This window comes from Bos indicus, chromosome X, assembly GCF_029378745.1.
Source record: "Bos indicus isolate NIAB-ARS_2022 breed Sahiwal x Tharparkar chromosome X, NIAB-ARS_B.indTharparkar_mat_pri_1.0, whole genome shotgun sequence".
NCBI lineage: Eukaryota > Metazoa > Chordata > Mammalia > Artiodactyla > Bovidae > Bos > Bos indicus.
In genome coordinates this window covers 91,210,515-91,238,118 of record NC_091789.1, presented here as the reverse complement: position 1 = coordinate 91,238,118, position 27,604 = coordinate 91,210,515, and the positions used below count along the sequence as shown (strand labels likewise).

At 36.4% G+C, this 27,604-nt stretch overlaps 1 protein-coding gene across 1 annotated transcript in view; it reads right to left on the bottom strand.

Moving 5' to 3' along the window:
* Nucleotides 1-7,721: 7,721 nt before the first annotated feature.
* The window catches only part of RP2 (RP2 activator of ARL3 GTPase), a 42,796-nt gene continuing 22,913 nt past the window's right edge, over nt 7,722-27,604 (bottom strand). Inside the window, exons 3-5 of the mRNA XM_070784714.1 lie at nt 26,224-26,338; nt 9,376-9,461; nt 7,722-7,938 (exon numbers count right to left, since the gene is read on the bottom strand). Of these exons, the coding sequence (XP_070640815.1) occupies nt 7,855-7,938; nt 9,376-9,461; nt 26,224-26,338 (285 nt within the window). The 3' untranslated portion in view covers nt 7,722-7,854. The remainder of the gene's footprint in view (nt 7,939-9,375; nt 9,462-26,223; nt 26,339-27,604) is intronic.

The following is a 27,604-nucleotide window of genomic DNA, read 5'->3' as shown; positions in this document are numbered from 1 at the left end:
ATGGAATGCATTGGAGGAAGCAAGCAAAGATCTTAAATAGGGTTTCTAGTGAGAAGACTCATATAAAAACCATGCAGCTACATTAAGTTGATGAGTATGGGCATGAAAAGGGGAGGATGGAGAATGGAAACATTTCAACATCAGAGCTAGTTAAGAGCTACCTAGCAAAAAAAACCAAAAAACAAAAAAAAATGTCTAGCAAGGGGTGGGTTGGGTGGGGGAAGAACATTCTACTATGACTCCAAAATGGCAATGGTATAACTGAGATAATTCTGTGTCATCAATGAAAACAAAGATGCCAGGACAGGGAGACCATCTAGGAAGGAGAAATGTGATGAGTTCAGTGTAGTATGTGGTGAGACCAGGAGAACAATTAAAATTTAACTACTGGAGTGGACATATTTGGTAGAGTTGAAGATTGAGCAATAGCAGTCAGATAAACAGCTGTCCTCAGTGGTTCTGGTTGAAGCTGTGAGAAAGGTTCATGGAGCCAAAGGAGAGGACATGGTGATCAAAGCAGAGGATTCACAACTGACCCTTGTACTGTGATGACAGCTGAGATGGAAGAGGGAAAATGAAGGTAAGAGAATAAAAAAGAAATGAGCTATCCAAAGAAACTAAGTCTCAAAGAAGTAGGAAAAATTGAATCTAGCACAGTGCCTGGCCCAAGAAGCAGCGTTCAGTGAATTCATGGATGGTGGATAACTGCATCATTATCACAGGAACCAAGGTGGGAGAAAGTTTAAAGAACAAGGCAATGATTATCAGAGAAAAATGCTACAGGGAACAAAGTGTGATCTTAAAAAATAAAAGACAACAACTATCTATGGATCTTCATGAGAAGATTTAGAGGCACTCTTCTGAAATATAAGTGGCATTGACACTCACAGCAAAAAGTGGGAGGGGCTCCCCTGGTGGTCCAGTGGTTAAGACTCCATGCTTCCACTGCAGGGAGAACACATGCCAAGGAGGGCAGAGTAATGCACAGGAATAGCAACAGAAGATGTGCCACTGACATGATAGTTATTTGGTTCCTATTCCTTCATCAAGTTGGATTCTTCCTCAACTCTCTCAGTCACTCAGGAAACACCTTTTCTATCTGGACCTCAGATTCAGTCTAAGGTATCAAGCCAAAGGTCATCTCTTACCAGCCATCTCTGTGTACTAACTTTTTACTTTCCCTAAATTCCCTCCAATTACTTTACCAACAAAGGTCCATCTAGTCAAAGCTATGGTTTTTTCCAGTGGTCATGTATGGATTTGAGAGTTGGACTGTAAAGAAAGCTGAGCACTGAAGAATCGATGCTTTTGAACTGTGGTGTTGGAGAAGACTCTTGAGAGTCCCTTGGACTGCAAGGAGATCCAACCAGTAAATCCTAAAGGAAATCAGTCCTGGATAGTCATTGGAAGGACTGATGCTGAAGCTGAAAATCCAATACTTTGGCCACTTGATGCGAAGAACCGACTCATTGAAAAAGACCCTCATGCTGGGAAAGATTGAAGGCGGGAGAAGGGGATGACAGAGGATGAGATGGTTGGATGGCATCACTGACATGATGGACATGAGTTTGAGTAGGCTCCGGGAGTTGGTGATGGACAGGGAAGCGTGGCGTGCTGCAGTCCATGGGGTCCCAAAGTCCATGGGGACACGACTGAGCGACTGAATTCCCTCCCAAGTTAAAAAAATAGTCTTTGGCAAAAGCATTCTCGTGAATTTTTCTATCTGTTTTTATTCTTTTCCTCTTTTACTCTCTAACCACCTTCTTTCTGCTTTTTACCCCCAACTCAGATCTAAAAACAGGTAATGTATTTACAAAGTTCAAAAGTCAAAGCTGTAAGGAGTCTCATTCCCACTTCTAACCTCATCCCCCTTGGTTCCTCTTGCCTCCTGTGGGCAATTTTTGATTTGCCCTTTCAGTAGTCCTTTTTGCAAAATTAAGAATATATGTGTGTGTGTGTGTGTACTTATTATCTCCCCTGTTCTTATACATAACGTAGCATAGTGGTTACACTGTTGTAGACCTTAGTTTTGTAACCTACAAGTAACATTACTCCTTATCAGTACTGCCCACTGAAGAAAAGCACACAACATAAAAGTTGTGAGTTATGTTTTATTTGAGAACCTTACTGAGAGAGGACTATAGCCGAGGAGCCAGCCACTCAGATAGCTCTAAGGAACTGTTCTGAAGAGGTGAGGGAGGGGCCAGGATATATAGGAGCTTTTGCAAAAAAAGTAGTTGAACATCGAAAGATTACTGCTAATCACAAAAAATCCAGTTATCTCCAGTTACTGATTTTAGTGCTTTTCTGTGTACGGGAAGATGAACTGGTCATTGAAATTGTTCCTTTGATAGGCATCTTAACTATCTAGACCATTATCCTGTTTTTCTCCATCTGAATTTCTCTGAGGGTCACCTTGGGGTGGGGGTTGGGGGCTGCAGTGCCTGACGGCTTAATGGTGGGCAACATTGTTGTTTACTGAGATGGCAATCCACATTTTTTGTCCACAGTACGTCAAGATGGATCTTTGGTTTTTGCTATGTGAATGTTGTTTCTCTGCCCATCTTTGATCTTCTTCCCCCACCTTTAATGCTTTACACAATCACCTTGTTTAGATTTTCTAACTGCCTGAAGGGCCATATATATTTTGAAAAATACCCACAAGTAATTTTGATAGGCCCCTCTCTTTGTAATAATGGTTAAGACACAGCCATTTAAACCCCAGCTCTACCACTTACTTGCTATGATAATGCTGGTCTTCAGGGAAAGGAAGCTCAGAGTTACTCTTCTCCTCCCCTACTTCCCTGGATAATCCTGCACGTGTTCTGTTGATGATGATGCCACTCTCATCCCTAAGCACTCTTGAGGTGGGAAGATGTCAAGAGATAAAGAGGGAGGATAACATCTGAGAGGGACTAAGTGACTTTCCCCACAAGCCCAAAGCAACTAGCTGACTGCTGTTTAACTCAGCCCCAGCATCAACAGTGCACCACTCAGGTTTATGCAACACGTTTCCTCATTAAGTGGGCTTTCCTGGTGGCTCAGCTGGTAAAGAATCTGCCTGCAATGCAGGAGACCTGGGTTCGATCCCTGGGTTGGGAAGATCCCCTGGAGAAGGAAAAGGCTATCCACTCCGGTATTTTGGTCTGGAGAATTCCATGGACTGTATAGTCCATGGGGTGGCAAAGAGTCGGACACGACTGAGTGACTTTCACTTTCATTTGTGGCATGTACCCCTACAAAATAAGCTAACAACAGCATATGTATTGCCTACCAGTGCCAACCATTTGAGTACCTACTCTGTGCCCACTTGTGAGCCTACAGTGTACTTGTTATGTATTTGTGTGCATTGATTGTATTTATTGTGTATAGCCCCCTCCTTATATTACTGACCGGAGGCTAGATAACCAAATGGAGGTCCATAAAAAGCACTGGAGAAGTGGATATATAACTGGATGGGCAAATAATTACCAGATAATGATTGAATACACTGGTTCAGTGATAGATATATTACATTTCTGAATAATAGAAATACCATGAAGCTTTTCTTATTGTTACTGGGATATGGCCTGGATGTTCTCAGAAATCTGGCTTTATTAGTTTCCAACTGCTTCTGCAATAAATTATCACACTCAGCTGGTAAATAATCCGCCTGCAATGAGGGAGACCTGGGTTTGATCCTTGCATTGGGAAGATCTGCTGGAGAAGAGATAGGCTACCCAATCCAGTATTCTTGGGCTTCCCTGTGGCTCAGCTGGTAAAGAATCCGCCTGCAAGGCAGGAGACCTGGGTTCAATCCCTGGGTTGGGAAGATCCCCTGGAGAAGGAAAAGGCAAAGGCTACCCACTCCAGTATTCTGGTCTGGAGAATTCCATGGACTGTATAGTCCATGGGGCTGCACAGAGTCAGACACGACTGAATGACTTTGACTTGACTTTGCTCATTAAATAAAACCTGAATATGAACATCAGATGAAAAGTTAAGTCAGAAACTGCTGTGCTCTTATCTGTTTACAATGCATACCACTGATGTTCTTAAAGCTCCCTAGGAGCCTCAGTGGGCAGAGACCCTGGTTACTATTTCAACACAAAACACGGGGGCAGGGAGCAGGGAGTAAACACTGTATAATGTTTTTATTCCAAAGCCAATCAAGGAGAGTATGTGAAGAGAGGAATTACAGGAAAGACTAAGATCTGATAAAGAATTAATAGAATGAAGCACGGGATTATTTCATTCAATCAGAAACATTTATTAAATGTAATAATGATCATATTACTGGACCCTAAGCGCTTCTCTTGGGGCTCAGCTGGTAAAGAATCTGCCTGCAATGTGGGAGACCTGGGTTTGATACCTGGGTTGGGAAGATCCCCTGGAGAAGGGAAAGGCTACCCACTCCAGTATTCTGGCCTGGAGAATTCCATGGACTGTAAATCCATGGGGTCACAAAGAGTAGGACACAACTGAGCAACTTTCACTGGACCCTAAGCTACTCTCTATGAATACAAAGGTTTCTAAGCCTTGATTTTAGCGCTTGAGGAGCCAATAGTCTAGGACAAAGCTTCTCCAACTTTAAGGTGTGGATGAAGTATGTTAGTCATTTAGTTGTGTTCGACTATTTGTGACTCCCTGGATTGTATCCCACCAGGCTCCTCTGTCCATGGAATTCTGCAGGCAAGAATACTAAGGTGGGTAGCCATTCCCTTCACCAGGGGGGTCATCTCCCCTCCTCAAACACTCTACCAAAAAAGAAACCCAAAACGATTTTCACAAAAAAGTTTTCATTACTAAAATTAAAATGAAATTTGACTTTTTAAGATTATACTTTTAAAGGATGAAATATTTTCTAGAATGGATTTTGAAGGAGAATCATACCCTAATTACAATATCTTCTCTTCCTATGGAAAATAGAGTTAAAAATGAGAAAAAAAATTTTAACTCAGCACAGCAAGAATTATCCAATAAGCAGGAAGTAATTTTTGCTGCTGTCTTGTACAGTTCTGTTTTTTACCCCCAAATGCTCTAAATGTACATGTAGAAGCTTTATACATAGAAATAATAATAATAAATGTTATTTAAAAAACTCACCAATCTGAAGTTTATCTGATTTATGGGCTGGGAGAGGGAGAAGCTAGATAGAAAGGCTGGTAAATTTGGTAGTAATTTAAAAATAAGGTCTACTTGAATAAATCTGAAAGTATGTCACAATTTGCTATTTTCTCAAGTATGGAAGAAAAACATGCCTAATCTTAGTAAGTATTCAATCATAACAAAATGTATCTTTTAACAAAGGGAACATGATACTGGAAATTCCTCAGATTAAAATAAGTTTTCTACTTCCTCTGCATTTCTCCAGAGAGCTTTGTACACACAACATGGCATACAGTTCATTTCTCACTAATATAAGACAGATTAGACCACTGTATTTTACTTTTATCATTAAAAAAGTTGTGTCATGATCAAATTTTGGTACACATATGAATAAATTTATACTATAGAAGTGCTCTTCAAAAATTGGTGTTAAATTATTTTCATTTTGACAATATTTATTACAAATCACATTTTATAAACACTAGATAAATTACATACAAAAGCTAGACACAAATATATAGAAGTAAAAAGCAATACTATTGACACAAGAGAAATAAGCTAATATAATGTCAAATATCTATAACTTAATAAAATTACTAAGTTTTCATTGCTAATACATTTGCATGAATTCAAAAGCCATTCAGAAGTAAAATGTATAATACTAATTATAATCAAGGTTTAAGGTGATAGAAACAACAACCATAGTACTACTTATTTTTTAAAATCTTTTCAAACATTCAGAAACAAGAACTGTCCTAAAAGACAAGTTAAATCTGGGTAAAAGCTCTTACCTAACTGAAGAGTATAAAATTTTAGGCTTTGGTTAATAGACACTAAAATTTAGTGGAAATTTTTAAATTAACATCTGCCTTATATGTAATATTCCTGAGTTTTTGCTAAAATACCATAGATAAAGAACTCAGTCTACAGCATTGCATAACATTGTACTATATTTTTGGAAGACAAAAAGTATTATGATTTTTAAAACTGTGAATAATGAGATTTAATAATATAATTATGATCAGAAAGAATATGCTTAATTTAGCTTACCTATGAGAAAAATTAATGCCCTCTGACCACTATTTGGCAAAGCTAATTTGTAAATTATGATCAAAATTATATTAAATCCATCACTGATTTTTATTTGCATCTTATAAAATCATTTTGATTTTAATGAGAGGTTATGTAATATAGAATGCTCTTATAAAAGACTGAAATGATATGATGCTAATACAGGTGAGGCACAGGGTAGGTGGTCAACATTACTTATTAGTTTAAAGTGAAAAGTCTTTTAATGTATTATTTCTGAACATTGGACATACAATACAGTAGTTGTAAATGAATCTGAAAATATCCACAAAGAGTTTAAACATGAAAATAAATTGTTAGTAACAATTGTAAGAGGAATTTTTGCAAGTGATTTTTTTCAGTCTTAGTTTTATCAAAATAGAATTAAATTTAAAAATAGACCTACGAAAGCTAACTTCCAATTAGCTACTCTGTATGGAGAAGGAAATGGCAACCTACTCCAGCATTCTTGCTTGGGAAATGCCATGGACGGAGGAACCTGGCAGGCTATAGTCTATGGGGTTGCAAGAGTCAGACACGACTGAGTAACTAGGCACACAGCACGTGATGCAGATGGCAGGTTCAGTCCCTTCTCACAAGATCAACCTATCAAAATCTTCTGATTACTTTCTGTTACAACAACCCTCTTAAATCAGTTTTCCCTGGGCACTGAATCAATGCACCTAAGGACTGGTCCAAGAATGTGGATTTTTAAACAAGTAGCTCCCTCCTGCCCCCTGGTAAATTATTACGTTCAGGTTGATTTGGAAAATAATGCTTTAAAGCAACCAAAATAATTTTTACCAGACTTGAACATTGATTGATAGGAATTTATCTAGCTTCTTAACAATCTGCATAACTCATCAAGATGCTTAAGTATTCTTACCTAAAAATGCTGCAAGGTTTTGTTTTAATTCTAATAGCTCATAAGAGTTGATAAAACGGTAATCACCTTTGTGAACTGCTGGTGATTGGGCTTCTATAGTTTCATTATTCCATATACCTTTTCCTACCAGGAAGCAGAAGAGTCATTTAACAGTTTTATTCAAAAAGTAAACAATGTGGAATATATTCAAATAAGCATACTACTCACAACTGTTTAAAGTAGTCTTTAAACAGTTATACCAACATGAGCTACTTGCAAAACTGGTTATCAAATACCTATTAATTAAAAAATTGAATTTACAAAGTATTAGGTCAACTCTGTACACAAAATCTCATTTTCCATATTATGGAACTAGGAAGCAAATATTTAACTGGATATGTATACAAGAAAAATGTACACAGGTTCATTTTAACTGATCAGCTAGTAAGGAATCCTTCTAAATTAAAAAAGAAAATGGAAGATATTCTCAAACAAGTATTATAGAGTACTGAGTAAAGTGTAAATTAGAGATTTGAAAGAATGTTTAATTAGGATTAAAATAATGAACTGCTAGTCACTTCTGTTTTCTAATAACAGTATCATATGCAGAGAAAACCTACAAGCTCACTGAACTGGGTTAAATGGTTTTTAAGCTGATTAAAACTACTTAATTTAAAATGAACTCTTTCCGAATCTCACATAAATGATGCAGTATTCAACAATTTATTTAAAAAATGACTTTAACAATTTTAGCATCAGTTTAAAAAAAAACCCATTGCTAACACACAAATTGAAAAGGGCTTAATACGAAGCCCTTGGTTCCTCATTGCACTTCATATTCCCATCTGTATATCAGCAAAATTGTAGAAGCTGTCTACATCTCCAGGTGCCGTCTCCTTGCTTTCTGATACAAATATCTATGTTAAATGTAAGAGAAAAAAATAACATATTAGTAATCCCCAAATTCCAAAGCCCACATCCTCCACAAAACAGTCAAAAGCTTGCTATTTAAAAGAAATTCTGGATTTTCTGTAGAATTCATGCAGTATAGTTTCAATTAGCTATGATGTAAATACAGCTCTTTTAAAAGCATTTATGATATAATTAAAGTCTTTGCTTTATAATGCTTTGGTTTTATTTTACTACTCTTGGAATTTCAGTTTTTAAAACATGTAAACCAATATTATGAAAGCTACTGAATAAAGAGATTTATGTAAAGAACTCTTAATTTCTTCTATTTTCTAATAAGAATCTCAATAGACCAAGAAGCAAAATTTGAGATTATTTTTTTCAAAGCTGCTAAAGATATTTTACTAATTTTAAATTAACTATTTTCCAAACATCAACAAAGCAGTACTCAATAGAACCCTTCAAAAACAGTTTTTTATAAATGTCTGCCAGAAATCAGAGGAGACCTGAGTTCTATTTATCTTTATCATAACTAGCTGAATGATGCTGACAATTTAATCAACCTCTCTGGGCTCCATTTCCACATCTGTAAAATGAGAAAGTTGGATTAGATAATCTATAACTTATTCAGATCTAAAAGCTCCAAATCATATAAATATTTTCTCTCTGTTTCCTTTTCCATTCAATCTGATTATATTTGCCCTCTCCCTAAGTACTTGTGCAATGATCAAATGAGACAAAAGACAAAGTACTTCAAATTATGCAAATTCAAAGGCCCATAAGCTAAATCAGACTACAAAACCAAACGTTTCCTCTCAGATATTTATAAAAAAAGTTACATATACTCATTTAATCCTCTTATATGTTTGTTTCTAAGCTATATTAAGTAAAAATTTGAAATTCTTAGACTCATCAACATCTACATGTAATGATTTCTAGATATAGCTCAAGTTTTGATGAAGTATTACTGAAGCAAATAAAAGTGAACACTGAGCAATAGGCTTGTCCATTTAAAGTATACAATCTTAGAAATGTAACATTTTCAGCATATCACTATTTTTATTTATTTGCCACACTGTGCGGCTTGTGAGGCCTTAGTTCCCTGACCAGGGATGAAACCTATGCTGCCTACACTGGGAGCACAGATTCTTAACCATTGGACTGCCAGGGAAGTCCCAACATATCACTATTTTTTAAAAAGGAAGAGACATTTGGTGAGACATTTGACTTTAGAAACACGTATGATTGAGATTTTTAACACGTAGACACTTTGTGAATTTTTAAGCTATTAAAATTTCAGTTTGGCAAGGAAAAACCAAAGCTTAGTTCTCGATTGTTTACCAAAAGTTTTAAAAATCATGATGTGCTAAAAGTACTATTTAATTGTAATGAAAAGAGAAGGAAATGAAAAGTTCGACTGAAATATAGTCAATAGTATCTTGTACCTTGGTCCCTTTGAATGTCTCGTTGACAATAAGTTGACATCCTTCCACAGCGCCATCTCCATTGAACTCCAAGGCAATAACAGGACCTATAAGCAAACCCAGGAAGTGTTGTCTTATCATGAACACAAATCTATTCTCAAATTAATCTTCTTATTCTTCCTTGAAAAATCTACAGCCTTTTCTTTGGGGGTAAGAGAAAAGAAAGAAGAGAGTAGATAGATAGGACACATCACTTCAGCTACTTTTACTCTAATCATAAAACAAATTAACATAGAGTTTCATCACATGACAAGTAGCTTCAGTGCCATTACAGGTCTAGTGTCACATTTTTAAGTGTTGTAAATAGTCTGGCTTTTCTGGTTTTCATTCTTCTATGAAAACCATAAAAAGTCCACCCATTTAGCAGTACAAAAAAATAGCTGATAAAATGACAAATAAGATCAAAAGCTATTCAAGTCATTTTGCCAGGCAGCCAGGCTTTCTTCCAACTCTCCTACTTACAGCCAAGTTTTGGGCCACCAATAATGAAGCTAAGCCAAGTAGGAATTGAGGCCAGGTACCAAAAGTCATGATCATCTGGAAGTGTTTTCTTGAATGTACCATAAAACTATATTCTAGAACCAAAGAACAAATTTTATTTTTTAATTCTCTGGATAGAACATTTGTGCCTCCTTTTCCATACTTAATTTGATTACTTTTAAACCACCTGTACTTGAAATCCTGGTGTAAAGATTAGTGATTCAGTTTGGGCGGGGATCTAAATGTAGCACTGGCACTACTGGTGTCAAGTTATTGGCAAACATGGCCATAAGTCAGCCAAACAAAACAAGCCTTTCAAGTCAATTCAATTTTTTCAGTTATATTCCTAATAGATTTGCTCTTTATCTCCCAGTAATGTAGAAGTTCTGACCTCCAGGAAATTACAAATTTCTTGAAAAAAAGACATAAATCTATTAAACCATATGGAACAAGGGAGAATAATGAAGTATTAAGGAATGAAATACTAAAATGAATGTAGACATGTGCCTCAGAACAAGGCACAAGAAGGAGAGAAAAGGGCTTGTGATTTAATACAGACAACAAATACAGAAAAGACAGGCTATGTCACAGTCAACTCTACAATTAGATACAGTGAACAAGTTTGACTTTTGGCAGCATCACAGTATGTAGATTAAGATAGGTGCTGAGTAAAGAAGATAACTGAGGAATATTTTCTCAGAAAAAAAAAAGGATGAGTCTATGTCTGAGGCAAGAAATGAGTAAGATCAACCTGGAATATCTTGTTGAGCCAAAAAACAATCAGGCTATCAAAGACCAATAGGGTTTTATCAAAAGGATATAGGAGCCAGCTTGAATAGGCTACTAATGGCCAAAGATGATACATAGTGAGATCAGAAGGAATAATGATGGCAATTTATTAAAACATACTGAATACATAAAGTCATGAGCTCATAATAACATTCAAAAAAGACACAAACAAACAAAATTCATTGGGCACCACTGAAGGTTGCTAGGGCACCAACTTTTTACTCTGAAAATTGATGTTTAATGATTTTTCCTTTATTTACTTTGCATTTCTGATATGAAGCATATTTCAAGTTAGTCAAATATCTCAGTGTATAAGAAGTTCTGTTAATATCCATTAATAAATGCAGAGGTAGTGACACAATTAGAAAATGATCATTTTGAAACTGTTAATAAAATAACTGGATCAGGCAACAATCATCAATGGCTTTAGTATCCCACAGGGAAGACTGACTGGAAACTACAATAAAAAGATTGTCACCACCTGAGCCTAAGAATCTTAGCATCACTAGAAGTACAACAATCAAACATTATGTGCCTTCTCATTACAGAAAAGAGTACAACCTGTGAAATATTCTTACCCTCCACCCCCCAAAAAACTCCTTAAACCTGAGTGTAAACAAGGCTTTGATTTAACTTTTAATCCACAAGAACTACAGAAGGACAAATTAAACAAACCCATGCATACTATGGGACAATTGACCAGGTTTCTTTTACAAGACAAAGGCATGAAACAAACAGGGGACGGGGAACACCTGTTTCTGGTTAAGAGTGATATAAGATACAAAACAACCATATCCAGTGAGTAAGGAGGCCAATTTTAGATCTGGATCAAATTAATCATAAAAATATATAAAGAACGTTTTTAGACAATTAGGGAAATTTGAATATGGACTAGTCAGTAGATATTAAGAAATTGTTAATCGTGTTGGATGTGATAATACATACCACTTAGGAGAACATTTGTGTAGTATATAAATTATATCTTTATTTAAAAAGAAAACAGTCATTTTTAACTTCATTTTGTTTAGGACACACATACTGAAATATTTAGGGATGAAATGACAGGACATATCAAAACTTGATTAAAATACTTCAGCAGAAAAGAATATAGATTATTTTTAAAAGTATGGCAAAAAGTTGATAAAACTGGGGTATGGGTACACATGGAATCATTGGAAGCTACTTTAGAGTAGAGATAGCACATATAGAAGTTTGCAAAAAAAAGTTTAAAAATACATTTTAAACTGAATAAATATTGAACTAAAAAGAAAAAAGTTGATAATGTAGGGTTTCCAGTTTTGCAGAGAATGGAAAGTTTTAATTAGGATAGAATGGAATATGCTTTTATTCAGGATCACTAAAAGATACATATATATATAGATACATATATACACACATATTATATATATATAAATATTATATGTATAATATATATACACACTATATATATATAAAGTCAGACATTTATTACTGAAAGTTCCTGTATTCTACAAAGACAATAAAATCTAGAATTTGGAAATACAGTTTTGGTAGAATTACCCAAGTATGTAACTTGGTTGCTATCCTTTGAATAGAACATTAAGAACTTCTGATAAGTGACTTAATTTGCCAACAAAGAAACATTAACCAAAAAGGCGGATAAGTGTATCAATTTTGATTAACATGTGTGCATTACCCTAGATTTAAAAAAACTACACCACCAACAATGCCGTTTTTAAGCAGTTCTAGTCATCTCTGGAGAAGGCAATGGCACCCCACTCCTGTACTCTTGCCTGGAAAATCCCATGGACAGAGGAGCCTGGTAGGCTGCAGCCCATGGGGTCGCTAAGAGTCGGACACGACTAAGCAACTTCACTTTCACTTTTCACTTTCATGCATTGGAGAAGGAAATGGCAACCTACTCCAGTGTTCTTGCCTGGAGAATCCCAGGGACGGGGGAGCCTGGTGGGCTACCGTCTATGGGGTTGCACAGAGTCCGACACGACTGAAGCGACTTAGCAGCAGCAGCAGTCATCTCTAGTCATCTAATGACGAGGACTACAATGACTTCAAAGTGATTACTTCAAGTGATTATTTCAAACTGAATTATGAGGTCAAGAAGATCACTGGTCATGTTTTTAGTGTTTTAATGTGACTGTCTTATCAAATAGCTTGCAGTAGCTTTAAATCTAAATATTTGAACTGTCATGAAAAAAATGTGAGACTCTGAAGTAAACAAAAATGATTTCTGGATATCCTATCTAATGAACTCTATGTTATTTAACATGACCTTGGAACAAGCCATTATCACGTTTCAGTTAGATTACAGCAACAGCCTCCCAGCTGGTCTCTCCGTTTTTCTCTTAGAGTAACCAGAATGATAAAAGCTACATTTTAAAGGGACCATGGCATTCCTATGCTCTAAAACCTCCAGTAAAATATGTCTATACTTTTCTTATTTTTAATTGTTCTAAAAATAATGGACAGTTTAGGGAGCAGTTGTCTCAGGATTACCTGAGATGCTGTCTCCCAGGCTTGAACTCCTAAAATTTTCCACCCAAATAAAACACAACTCTTAACATTTAGGTTGTGGACATATTTTTCTAGTTGGCACTTAAGGCTCCAAAATCACTGCAGATGGTGACTGTAGCTATGAAATTAAAAGACGCTTGCTCCTTGGAAGAAAAGCTATGACCAACCTAGATAGCATATTAAAAAGCAGAGACATTACTTTGCCAACAAAGGTCCATCTAGTCAAAGCTACGATTTTTCCACTAGTTATGTATGGATGTGAGAATTAGGCTATAAAGAAAACTGAGCCCTGAAAAATTGATGCTTTTGAACCATGGTGTTGGAGAAGACTATTGAGAGTGCCTTGGACTTCAGGGAGATCCAACCAGTCCATCCTAAAGGCAATCAGTCCTGAATATTCATTGGAAGGATTGATGTTGAGCTGAAACTCCAATACTTTGGCCACCTGATGCGAAGAACTGATTCATTTGAAAAGGCCCTGATGCTGGGAAAGATTGAAGGCAGGAAGAGAAGGGGACGACAGAGGATGAGATGGTTGGATGGCGTCACTGGCTCAATGGACATGAGTTCGAGTAGGCTCCAGGAGTTAGTGATGGACAGAAAGGCCTGGTGTGCTGCAGTCCATGGGGTCTGAAAGAGTTGGATATGACTGAGCAACTAAAATGAACTGAACTGAACGGAACTAAATTTCTTTGCATTGTTCATTTAAGAAGGGCTTGTTATCTCTCCTTGGTGTTCTCTGAAAGTCTGCCTTCAGTTGGGTATATCTTTCCCTTTCTCCTTTGTCTATAGCTTCTCTTCTTTCCTCAGCTATTTGTATAGTCTCCTCAGACAACTCTTTAAAAAACGTCGTCACCAAAGACAAAGACTGAAACGCTGTTCAGATTGAGGGAGAGCCATGACCACTAAATGCTACACATAATCCTGGAACAAATGAAAAAATAAAATTTCCCTCTGCAAATAATAATAAAAAATAAATAAATAAAATAAAATATTAAAAAAAAATTTATTTATTTACTTGGCTGCTCTGGGTCTTAGTTGCAGCATGTGAACTCTAAATTGTGGCACATAGATCTCATTCCCTGCCCAGGAATCAAACCCAGGCCCCCTACATTGGGAGTGTGGAATCTTGGCCACTGGGCCACCAGGGAAGTCCCTTGTTGACACTTAAGGTTCCAATTCTCACCAATATGGATCAATTTGTACCACAGAAGGACAATGAATGTGAAAAAGAAGAACTGCAGAAGAAACTTGGTTTTATCCTACACATAGGGTAGGGTAATAGCTTAATACTCAACAACAGAATTAAGACAGAACTCTAAACAGAAATTTAGAGCTATTTCTTTGTAAAGCTGCTCCTCACTGTTATTTCCTATAAAACCCATCTGCCTACACCCAGAGAAACTGATCTTATTCCTTTCAATTGAAGGATACCATCAGGTTTTCCTGGTATCACTTTTCTTGAAACTTAAGTCTGCAACTGTCTCAAGGCAGAATGCCAAGATCATCAGGGGACTCAATTTGTCTCTCTCTACTTAGGAAAACACATTCTAAAAAGGATTCTGAAAATGACATTTTACATTTATTTCAATAATTTGAAAATTATTTCAGAAAAGATGTACAGAGAGCTTACTATAAATTGTTAATTTCATTTTTTATAAAGAAAGATTATAGTTAGGAGTGCATGGTAACTGTTAAAGAATTTTTTTCCAAAGTTAAAAAAGAATATTTGACTAATAGTCTTTGAGAAGAATAGTTCATATATCACACTGATTCCCTCTTTTATTGAGAAGCTCTCTTGAAGTCATGTAAGAATCTGTGAAAGAGAAATAAGGCATAATTCAGGGAGAAGGGAGGGAAGAGAAGGGCAGTAAAAAAGAAAGAAGAGGAACAAAACAGAGAAAACCAGTAGGAAATGCTGGCAACTGTGGAGAAGGAGGAATAGTGAGGGGGAAAAGGAGAAAAGAAGAGAAGAGGAGTAAGAAGAAGAAGAAATGGAGGAAACAATGCTACTTCATTTCTAAGATTGTGAATAAGGCTTGTCCAGAACTTTCATTACACTTGTGTTGAAGCTTGTATTATCAAAAAAGGAGAAAATCATTTATTCTCATGCATAAATGACATGAGAAACAAACAAATGGTAAATGAAAATATTTAGAAATAACCATGGTAAAAAGTTTAAAACAGTAGGATGACTATAAAAAAGAAAAATAAAAACTTTTTCTTCCATAGCTTTCTTTAAAACTGAAATAAAGGGCCTCCCTGGTGGTCCAGTCGTTAAGAATCTGTCTTGCAACCATGCAGAGGACACCAGTTTGATTCCTGGACCAGGAAGATCCCACATGCCGCAAGGCAACTGAGCTCGTGTGCCTAGTGTATGTGCTCTGCAACAAGAGAAACCCCTGCAATGAGAAGTCCTGACGCTGCAACTAGAGAGTAGCCCCCGCTCACCAGAACTGGAGAAAGCCCTTGTGTAGCAACAAAGATGTAGTGCAGCCAAAAATAAATAAATATTTTTTAAAACTTAAAAAAATGAAATAAAGAGTATAGTTATTCAACACTGAGATCACACTCTTAAGTACCTCCATTTTTTCCCACTGAAGGATATTTTACATATTCCTTTTATTTTACGTTTCTCTAATAATGAAGGATGTTGAGTTCCTCACTTACTTGTACTGTGAATGCTTCATATCCACTGCTTCTTTTTATTGGACTTTTGGATTCTCTTTGCTGATTAGCAGTGTATATAAGTCATAGAAATAAGGCCTTTATATGTGATATTATGTACAAACGATCAAAACATATCTAGAATTTGTTCCCTTCTCTCCACCTCTTCCCATGATAATGGACTTACTGGACAATATTTCTCTCCTGAGTGACTACAATAATCTTGCAACCTTATTTCTTGTTTCTGCTGAAAAGATATTAGATGCCCAGAAGTGTTTCTGTGGTTAGGGGATTAACAGCAGACAACTCTTGTAGAGGGACAACTTCTGATAAATTGAATGTGTTCTTGAATGTCTATTAAAATCCTTGAGAAAAAGAAAAAAATAACTGACAGTTTAATAATGTAAACAATGCATTAGGTGTTTGTAGCATATATAATGGAGAAGGCAATGGCAACCCACTCCAGTACTCTTGCCTGGAAAATCCCATGGGCGGAGGAGCCTGGTAGGCTACAGTCCATGGGATTGCAAAGAGTCGGACACTACTGAAGCGACTTAGCAGCAACAGCAGCAGCAGCGGCATATATAATAGTAAAACATATAGCAATGACACAAGGATAGGAAGGAAGATTTGAGAATATGATGTTATTAGGTCCTTATAAACTACAAGCCATGTGGTACAGTACTATTATAAAGTGAAAGTGAAAGTCACTCAGTCGTGTCTGACTCTTTGTGATCCCATGGACTATACAGTCCATGGAATTCTCCAGGCCAGAATACTGGGGTGAGTAGCCTTTCCCTTCTCCAGGGGATCTTCCCAACCCAGGGATCAAACCCAGGTCTCCCGTATTGCAGGTGGATTCTTTCAGCTGAGTCACAAGGGAAGCCCAAGAATACTGGATAAATTATTTAAATATGTATACTGTAAAACCAAAGGTGACCATTAAAGAAGACTTAGGAAAAGAAGTATAAATCAATCAATCAATAGGTTTTATTAAAAAATACCCAATTTAACAGAAAAAGAGTTAACAAAAAAACAAAGAACAAGTGGAACAGAAAGCAGCTAGCAAGATGTAGATGTTAATCCAACTATAACAATCTCTTTCAATATGAATGGTGTAAACACAGCAGTTAAAAGACAGAGACTGTCAGATTGGATTGAAAAGCAAGAACAAACTATACGCTGTCTACAAAAAATTCATTTTAGATACACAGATTTTGATAGTTAAAAGAAAATGGATAAAAATATATGATGAGCAAACAAAAGCTGCAGTAGATGTATTTCAGACGAAGCAGATTTCAGAACAAGGAAGATTATCAGAGACAAAGAGGGACATTACATAATGATAAAGGATTCTTTAAGAAGACGTAATTCTAGATGTGTATGCACCTAAAAACAGAGTTTCAAAATTCATAAGGCAAAATCTGATAGGATTTGAAAAAAGAAATAGACAAATGCACAATTATAGTTGAAGACTTTGACACTCTTCTCTCTTTAATTTATAGAACAAATAAGCAGAAAATCAGTAAGGATACAGATGACCTGAATAGCACCATTAACCAAACCAATCTAGTGGACATTTACATAACATTTCATGAAACGAAAGCAGATTATACATTCTTCTCACATGCACACAGACTAGGAAGAACCTTAACTTTTTAAAGAAAATAGAAATCATACAACGTGCATTTTCAGACCATAAGATCATTAATCTAGAAATCAGTAATAGCAACATATCTGGACAATCTCTCAAATATTTGGAAAATAAACATTATACTTCTAAATAATCCATGGATCAAATGGAAAGTCTCAAGGGAAACTACTACATCAGGGGTCAGCACACATTTTCTGTAAAGTGCCAGATGGGAAACATTTTAGGCTTAGTGTCTAAATACAATGTTTGCCACAACTAATCATCTCTGCAGCAGAAATGTAGCAGCAAAACCTAATAAATAAACAAGTGTGGTTGTGCTCTGATAAAACTTCATTTACAAAATATACAGTAGGCCATACTTTGCCAAACCCTGAGTTAAATGAAAACAAATCATATCAAAATTGGCAGGATGCAACTACAGCAGCACTTAAAGGAAAATTTCTAACACAAAATACATATACAGTCAATATTCATTATTTGCAGGTTCCTTATTTGCTAATTGCTTACTTGGTAAAATTTATTTTACCAAACAGGCAAAATATTTTACCTAATATCAATACTTGCACTTTTTTCATGGTCATTCATGGACATATACAAAGTGGCAAAAAATATGAGCTGCCTCACATCCATGCTCCAAGGTAAATTTGAACAAAGTGATGCTCTGCCTTCTTGTTTAAGCATTCATTCTGTAAACAAGTGGCTTTTTCACAGTCCATTTAGTACCACATTTTTATACATTTTGTTGGTAATATTGGTATTTAAAATGGCCTTCAAATGTAGTGCTCAAGTACGGTCTAATGTTCTTAAGCTTAGGAAATCTGTGAAGTGCCTTACAGAGAAAATATCTGTTATTAACAGATAAGCTTCATTCAGGTACAAGTTATAGTGCTGTTGGCTGTGAGTTCAATGTTAATGAATCAAAAAAATATACTAAATGAGGGTTTTAAACAGAAACACACATACAACAAGGTTATACTGATTGGTTGAAAGAAATGCTGTGACCAGAGACTTACAGGAACCTAGCCCTACATTTCTCCTAGGAGTAGCAGTACAGTACTCACTGATTCAATATTCACAGCAACTTTATAGAACATATTTACTGTGAATAACGAGAATTACTCTATTAGAAAAGATGAAACCAGTAATGCAAACTAAAACCTTAAGAAACTAGAGAAAGAAGAGCAAATCAAACCTAAAGCAAATAAAAAGTAAATAAGCATTGAGCAGAAACCAATGAAACTTAAAAGAGAAATAGAGAAAATCAATAAAACAAGGAGTTCTTTCTTTGAAATTATCAACGAAAGTGATAAACTCTATCAAGGCCAATGGAGAGGGAGAAGCCTCAAATCACCAATAGGAGTATAAGGACATCGCTACTGATTCTGCATACATTAATAAGAATAAGGAAATACTATAAATTCTACACCTATATATTTGATAACTCAGATGAAATGAAATAATTCCCCCAAAGACAAAAACTATCAAAACTCACCCAAGATGAAAAATATATCTTGAAGAGCTCTATATGTAATATATAAATAAATTAATTAAATGTATAGCTACAAATCTTCCCCTCAAGTCTTCAGGCCCAGATGGTTTTGCTGGCAAATTAGACCAGACATTTAAGGAAAAAAATGATACTAATTCTCTATAATCTCTCCAAGATGACAGAAGATGAAGGATACTTCTCAAATCATTTTATGAGGCCAGCATTACCCTAATATCAAAGCAAGACAAAGATACTACAAGAAAAGAAAATGACAGACACAATATGCTTCATGAACAAAAATGTAAAAATTCTCAATTAGCAAATTGGATCCAGCAATATATGAAAGGGATAAAACATCATGATCAAGGGCATACATCTCAGGAATATACGGCTGGTAAGACATTCAAAATTAACAAAAGTCACTGACCAGATTAAATGACTCAATAATTTAAAAAAAATATGGTCATTTCAATAAATGCAGAAAAAGAATTTAGCAAAATTCAATATCCATGCGTGATAAAAACTTAACAAACCAGGAATAGAATGAAACTCCCTCAGTCTAATAAAAGGTATATATGAAAAAAATCTGTAACTAACATCATTCCTAATGGTGAGACTGAACACATTTTATCCTGAGATCAGAAACATGGCAGAGATGTCCTCTTTTCACTAGTTTACACAACAAGACCTAGCCAACACAATAATGCCAAAAAAGGAAATAAAAGGCATGTCAAAGAGACAGAGGAATTAACCTAAAAGAGCTCCCAAAGAGTAAAATTGGAACAATTTGACAGTATTGGACTATAACCCAAAGAATAAAATACATATCTGTGAGTCCCTACTGACAGACATAAATGACTGAATAAATAAATGGGAGAGAAGGGACAAATCTTTCATATAGAATTCCAAATAATGTATGTAGATACTCCTCTCTCTAGGAGGTGATGCTTAATTCCTTCTTCTTGAGTGTAGACTGTTCTTAGAGATTCAAATTCCAAAAAAAAATAGAACTTCCAAAGAGTATAGAAAGGGGGAAAAAGGAACTTTACAGTGTTTAAGAAACCTGGCAGATACCACCTGAACCAAGTCACTAAGGGCAACATCACCAGTGTTAAGTTATGTTGCTATCACGTGCCCTACGGTGTGGTGTGATGGGATGTGATGTGATGAGAAAGGCACTTCACCTCTCCTCCAAAACTCAAAACCCCAGTATAACCAGAGAAAACACTAAGACACACACAAATCGAGGGACATTCTACAATAATTTACCAGTACTGTTCAAATATTTCAAGGTTATGAAAAACAAGGAAAGACTCAGGAACTGTTATAGATTAGAAGAGATTAAGGAGATATGGTGACTAAGTGCAATGGGGGATCTTGGATTAAATTCTGGAACAGAAAAAGGACATAAGTGAAAAAAAACCCAGTGAAATCTGAATAAGGTTTATAGTTTGAAAAAAGAGTATTTTACCAATGTAAAGTTTTGACAAATGTACCATGCTTATGTCAACATAAGAGGAACATAAGTAGTAAAACTCTCTGTACTACCTTTGTAACTTTTCTGAAAGTCTAAAATTATTCCAATATAAGTTTATTTAAAAAAATAGAAATGTCTAGTAGATTTTCATCTCAAACTAGAAGCCAAAGTCTCTACAGTGGCTCACATGGCCCTATATTATCTGATTCTTCCTTTACTACTTCTCATATCTCATCTATGTTTGCTGAATAAATGAATGAATGATCCTTTAAAACAAAGGAACCCAAATCTGACTAATCATCAGAACCATATGGGGAACTTTGTAAAATGCAGATGCCAAGGGAATATCTCAGAGATATTTGAATCAGTCCTGAAGTGGGAGTTGGAAATTTAAATCTTTAATAGTACCCCAGGCAGTTCTGAGAATCAGTCATTCGAAAGATTCTCAGGATGAAAAAACACAATGAATTCCCTCATTAAGCTGTCAAATAGCTTCATTAATAGAAAGGAAATAACTGTGACTACTTTAAATGATGATGAAAATTTAGAGACTCTAAAATAAAAACTATTTGAAATAAAAGCAAATTTTCCAAAGGGTAAGTCCACTCCCCTCCCCTCTCAGAACAGTGGTTTGCAACTGGGGGCAATTTAGCCCCCGAAGGGGCATTTGGCAATGTCTGGAAACGTTTTTGGTTGCCATAATTGGGGCAGTGTGCTACTGGCATCTAGTCAGTAGAGGCCAAGGATGTTGCTAAACATCCTATAATGTACACAACAACCCATCACAGCAAAGAATTATCTAAAAATATCAAATACTGGTGAGGTTGAAAAACTCTCCTTAGAATGTCTGATGGCCACTTTTACATAAAGACCCAATGCCTCCAATACCTACAGGAATATCTCCACGGACAGCCTGTTCATTATTCCATGTCAATCAATGCACTACTGGCAGCTTAAAACTTTTGCCCAACTTTTATTTTGAAAAATTCCAGATATTATAGAAAAGTTGGAAGAATGACAAACATCCATTTGCTCTTCGCTTGCATTCATGTTAAGTCGCTTCAGTCGTGTCCAACTCTTTGCAACCCTATGGACCATAGCCTACCAGGCTCCTCTGTCCGTGGGATTCTCAAGGAAAGAATACTGGAGTGGGTTGCCATGCCCTCCTCCAGGGGATCTTCCTGACCCAGGGTAGAACTCACGTCTCTTACCTCTCCTGAATTGGCAGGCAAGTTCTTTATCACTATCACCACCTGGGAAGCCCTTGCTCTTCACCTATACCCATCAAATGCTAACATTTGGCCACATTTGCTTTGCCACACACTATACACATACACACACATGCACACAGACATGCACAAACACACACTTTGCATTGCTGAGCCATTTGAAAATAGTAGATATCATAACACTTTAGCATGCATCTCCTATATAAATGACCACAATACTATTATCATACTTAAGGCTACAACAATAATTCCATAATATCATCTTCAAAATTCCCCAGTTGTCCCCAAAATGACTTTTAAAACTTTAGAGTTCACCCCACCCTAATCCAAAATCCAATTAAGGTTCATTCCTTTCATTTAGTTGTTCCGTTCAGTTCAGTTGCTCAGTCGTGTCCGATTCTTTGCGACCCCATGAATCACAGCACGCCAGCTCTCCCTGTCCATCACCAACTCCTGGAGTTCACTCAAACTCATGTCCATCGAGTTGGTGATGCCATCCAGCCATCTCATCCTCTGTCGTCCCCTTCTCCTCCTGCCCCCAATCCTTCCCAGCATCAGAGTCTTTTCCAATGAGTCAACTCTTTGCATCAGGTGGCCAAAGTATTGGAGTTTCAGCTTTAGCATCAGTCCTTCCAATGAACACCCAGGACTGATCTCCTTTAGGATGGACTGGTTGGATCTCCTTGCAGTCCAGGGGACTCTCAAAGAGTCTTCTCCAACACCACAGTTCAAAAACATCAATTCTTCAGCGCTCAGCTTTCTTCACAGTCCAACTCTCACAACCATACGTGACTACTGGAAAAACCATAGCCTTGACTAGATTGACCTTTGTTGGCAAAGTAATATCTCTGCTTTTCAATATGCTATCTAGGTTGGTCATAACTTTCCTTCCAAGGAGTAAGCGTCTTTTAAATACATGGCTGCAATCACCATCTGCAGTGATTTTGGAGCCCCAAAAAATAAAATCTGACACTGTTTCCACTGTTTCCCCATCTATCTGCCATGAAGTGATGGGACCAGCTGCCATGATCTTCGTTTTCTGAATGTTGAGCTTTAAGTCAACTTTTTCACTCTGCTCTTTCACTTTCATCAAGAAGCCCTTCAGTTCCTCTTCCCTTTCTGCCATAAGGGTGGTGTCATCTGCATATCTGAGGTTATTGATATTTCTCCCGGCAATCTTGATTCCAGCTTGTGCTTCATCCAGCCCAGCGTTTCTCATGATGTACTCTGCATATAAGTTAAATAAGCAAGGTGACAATATACAGCCTTGATGTACTCCTTTTCCTATTTGGAACCCGTCTGTTGTTCCATGTCCAGTTCTAATTGTTGCTTCCTTACCTGCATATAGGTTTCGTTTAATCCAGAACAGTCCCCCATTGTTTTTATCCAAGGGTGTTGTCTGCAGAGTCCTTGCCAATTGCCTTGTAAAATGTCTTCCATTTTTGATTTGTCTCATTGTTCCCTCATGGTGTCATTTAACATGTCTCCAGATTTCCTTTATTCTCTATAAACTAGAAGCTAAATCTTGGCTCAATTAGATTCAGGCAAAATATTTTTGGCAAGAATACTTCACACATGATGTTGTATATTATTACCATCACATCAGGAGAAATACAATGCCAGGTTGCTCTGCCATCACTGATGCTAAGTACCCTGATGTAAAGGCACACTTTCCATTTGAATTAGAATGTGTGTATCCTACTTCTCATCAACTTTTACCCCAATAGTTTTAGCATTCATTGATAACCTTTGAGTTAATTATTACATCAGGGTTTGGAAAATAGTGATTTCTGAAGTCTATCATTCCTTCTATGTTTATTAGCCCACAGTATTCTGTAAAGAACAGAAGAGCTTTCCTTATTCCCTCTCTCCCTGCCCACCCTTTTGTTTGATGCTTGTGTGTGTGTGTGTGTTATTCGCTCAGTTGTGTCTGACTTTTTGTGACCCCATGGGCTGTAGCCCGCCAGGCTCCTCTGTCCATGGAATTCTCCAGGCAAGAATACTGGAGTTGCCATTCCCTTCTCCAGGTGCTTAATGCACATTTATTAACTGAATATATTGAATACTATTGATTTTACAAATTAGATAAAAAGCATGGGCTGATGAATTTTATAGAGATATTCCTCAGATTATAAAAACAAATTTTAAACAGATGATTTGTTTGTGATTACCTAGATGAGAAACTGATTATTACTGTGAGACCATTTGGGGTCCTGGAGAACTGGTCATTTCAAGCTAATGGAAGAGTGCTTTCCTGGTGGCTCACATGGTAAAGAATCTGCCTGCAATGCAGGAGACCCAGGTTCAATCCCTGACTTGGAAAGATCCCCTGGAGAAGGGAATGGCAACCCACTCCAGTGTTCTTGCCTGGAGAATTCCATGGAGAGAGGAGCCTGGTGGGTTACAGTCCATGGGGTCACAAAGAGTTGGACACGACTGAGTGACTAACACATACATAGGAAGCTTCTGGATCATGGGAATATCTAGCAGTCATTCATGATATCTGTGAGGACCATACAGTTAGATAGATTCCAAGATGACTGGGTATGCTGGTCTATGGTTCCAGTGCCAATTTCCTCTCTCCTCTTTTTTATTACCACTATGGATGCATGGATTTCTGATGTTGTTAAATCAATTCCCTTCATTATTGTGGTTTTTTTTTGGGGGGGGGGCCACACCACGTGGCATGTGGGATCTTAGTTTCCTAAACAGGGATTGAACCTATACTCCCTACTTCATCATGCTTTTGATGCTCAAATTGTCCCAAATTTGACCAGTGGAAATTCCTTGAGATTCCTTTAAACTGACTCCTGTGACCTTTTGACATGGCCTCATTAGTCTCTGACTACTTCCTATGGACATCTCTGATTTTAAAAGCTGTTTATATATTGCTTTGCTGAAATTCTTAAAACATCTGTCCATTAGTTTGAGTTCTACTTTTTGCAGGAACAGAACACTTCTTCCATGTGGAATGTTATGTGACTTAAAAACACATACTATGGTTGTGTTAGAGCAATTCTATGAAACCACTTCACTAACATTACACAAGCATATAAATCATTAATTTAGGTCTATTCATATGCCCACTTCATCCCTAATCCTCACACTTTTATATGTCTATTACACTTATTATTTGATTGAATTTTCTTAAAGCTGCTAAGGGTTTAAAGATTTATTTTCCAGGTTCCATCAGAATGTTCCTGTATCAATAAGGCTGCATCAAAGGAGCCAGGTCATAATTTCCTATATATAATCTAGGATAGATTCATACACTGGTTAGAGACAGTCTATGGTACTACCAGAGGAATCACAAAAGTATATAAAATATATTGTATTAATACTTAAGGACTGAATCACACCCAGCATTAGTTATTAAGATTATCCTAACAATCCTCCAATATTTTCCTATAGCTTTTTGCAGTTTATTTTAACTTATTTATACATAAAGAGCATATGAATGCAGATGTGCCCCCTTTCCAGGATATATCCAATTATCATTATGTATTATTATATATTTTGCTCAGGCCAGTCAAGAAAAGCCTGATGAGCCTTCAGCAAACAACATCCCTGCTCTGACGGATGAACTCTGTCTTCTAGAATCAGGACACCTTCAAATACATGGAGACAAACAGCAACACTTCAGAAGTACACATGAACTCTAGTTCCTCTGTTTGTAGACATATTTCCAGCGTCTGAAATTTACTGGTGGCATTTGCCCACTGGGGAAAACAATTCTAATTATGCATAGAAACTTAATCAATCATGTTAAGTACACAGAATGGTATGCCCTTTGATTTATATTTCTTATTTCTTTTCCAGTACTGTCAAAGCACACTCACTGAAGGCAGAAAGAATCCTTATCAAGTCCTTTATAACTGGCAGGGAGAAGGAAATGATCACTCACTATAGTATAATAATACAACAATAATAAAATAATAATTAAAGATGATAAAATACATAATAATAAAATGTGACTTTCAAGAAATAAGATGATAGAACAGGGGAAGGAAAAAACCTAATGCGTAGTGTCTAGTTGCAGGGTGGGGGTTGCAGATCAGTGGTAAAGCATGTGCTTTACATGTATGAGGTCCCTTCCATTTGTCTTTGGGGCTTCCCTGGTGGCTTAGATGGTAAAGAATCTGTCTGTAATGTGGAAGACCCAGGTTCGATCCTTGGGTAGGGAAGACCCCTGGAGAAGGGAATGGCAACCCATTCCACTATTCTTGCCTGGAGAATTCCATGGACAGAGGAGCCTGGCAGGCCATAGTCCATGGGGTCAAAGAGACATGACTTAGCGACTAACACTTTCACCTTTCACTTCACTAATGTCTAGTTAATTATATATGGCATTTTGAATGATGTGAAATTTTGACATTTCTGAATGGTAACAGGAAAAACATAAAACAAATGACAAAGAGAAGACAATTTAAGAGAAATACTAAAGGCAAGAGTAAGTCAAATCAGCAGTTTAAAAGAATAACCACAAAAAATATACCAATTATCCAGAAGGTACCTTTGTTCAAAAGAGGAAGGAAGTCAGGTGCTTTTTCATGAAAAACCCTTTGAGCATCTTCGGCTTTCATTGACACCTCCTTTGTCTGAACTAGGAAAAAGCCTTTAGCAACCATCTGTGGGAAATAAAATTTCATTCAGATTTTAAAATGACCTGAGCCTAAAACAATGTTTTCCTATTCTACAATTTTTCTATATAAAATGCAACACAGCACTCTGATTTTCATTTTAGTTAGAACTGTAATTCAGGGTGTTTACTGTAACAAGTTTTCACATACACAAGATTCTTCCTTCCAGATGCATGGTTCTGGTTAAGAATGAGTACTGCTATGCTTACTGTTACAATTAAGAGCCAAAGAAACATAAATTAGCCCTCAAAATTTTAAGCATTATTTAAAATTTTTTTTGACTGAAACTAACAAATATAAGCTTTAGTTTGGTGATAGCGCAAATGTCCAATGAGAGGAGAATGGTTAAGTAAATTATGGTATGTTCACATGATAAAATACCACAGTTCATTAAATATAACAAATAATAATGGGGGAAGCTTATATAATAATGTTAATTTTAAAAACCATGATTCAAATTTACATAGTCTAGCACAACAATGATAGATTATGTTTATGGAGCACTTACTATGTGCCAGGCAGTTTTATGTATTCTATATGTATAACATGTTTAACCCTCTTACAAGACAGATACTATTATTACTCTCATTTTACAGATGAGAAATTAAAGCACAGAGTGGGTAAGACATCTGCCCGTGATCACACAACTATTAAGTGACAGAGCTGTGATTTGAATCCAAGTAATCTGACTGCTGTTGTTCAGTTGCTAAGTCATAACCATGTTTGCAAGCCCATGGACTGCAGCACGCCAGGCTTCCTTGTCCTTAACTATCTCCCTGGGTTTGCTCAAATGTGATTACAGACTAAATAAATTAAAAACTATTCCTACAAAGATAATTCAAGGTTCAGCATAAAAAGCTTATTTCTACTCTATTTCTATAGTTCTTTACAGTAAGTACATATTTTTTTAAACATGCAAACACAATTTATTGTGTGATAATAATTTTCATCCATCTTGGGCAAATATTTAGGAATAGGACTGTTCAGTCATATATAAAATGAGTACACATTAATTTTTAAGATAATTATGAAAATAGTTTTTTAAAATGCAAAATTATGGAGAGAGTAACATGGAAACTTACATTACCATATGTAAAATAGATAGTCAATGGGAATTTGCTGTATGTCTCAGGAAACTCAAATGGGGTTCTGTATCAACTTACTGGGGTGGGATGGGGAGGGAGATGGGAGGAAGGTTCAAAAGGGAGGGGATATATGTATACCTATGGCTGATTCTCATTGAGGTTTGACAGA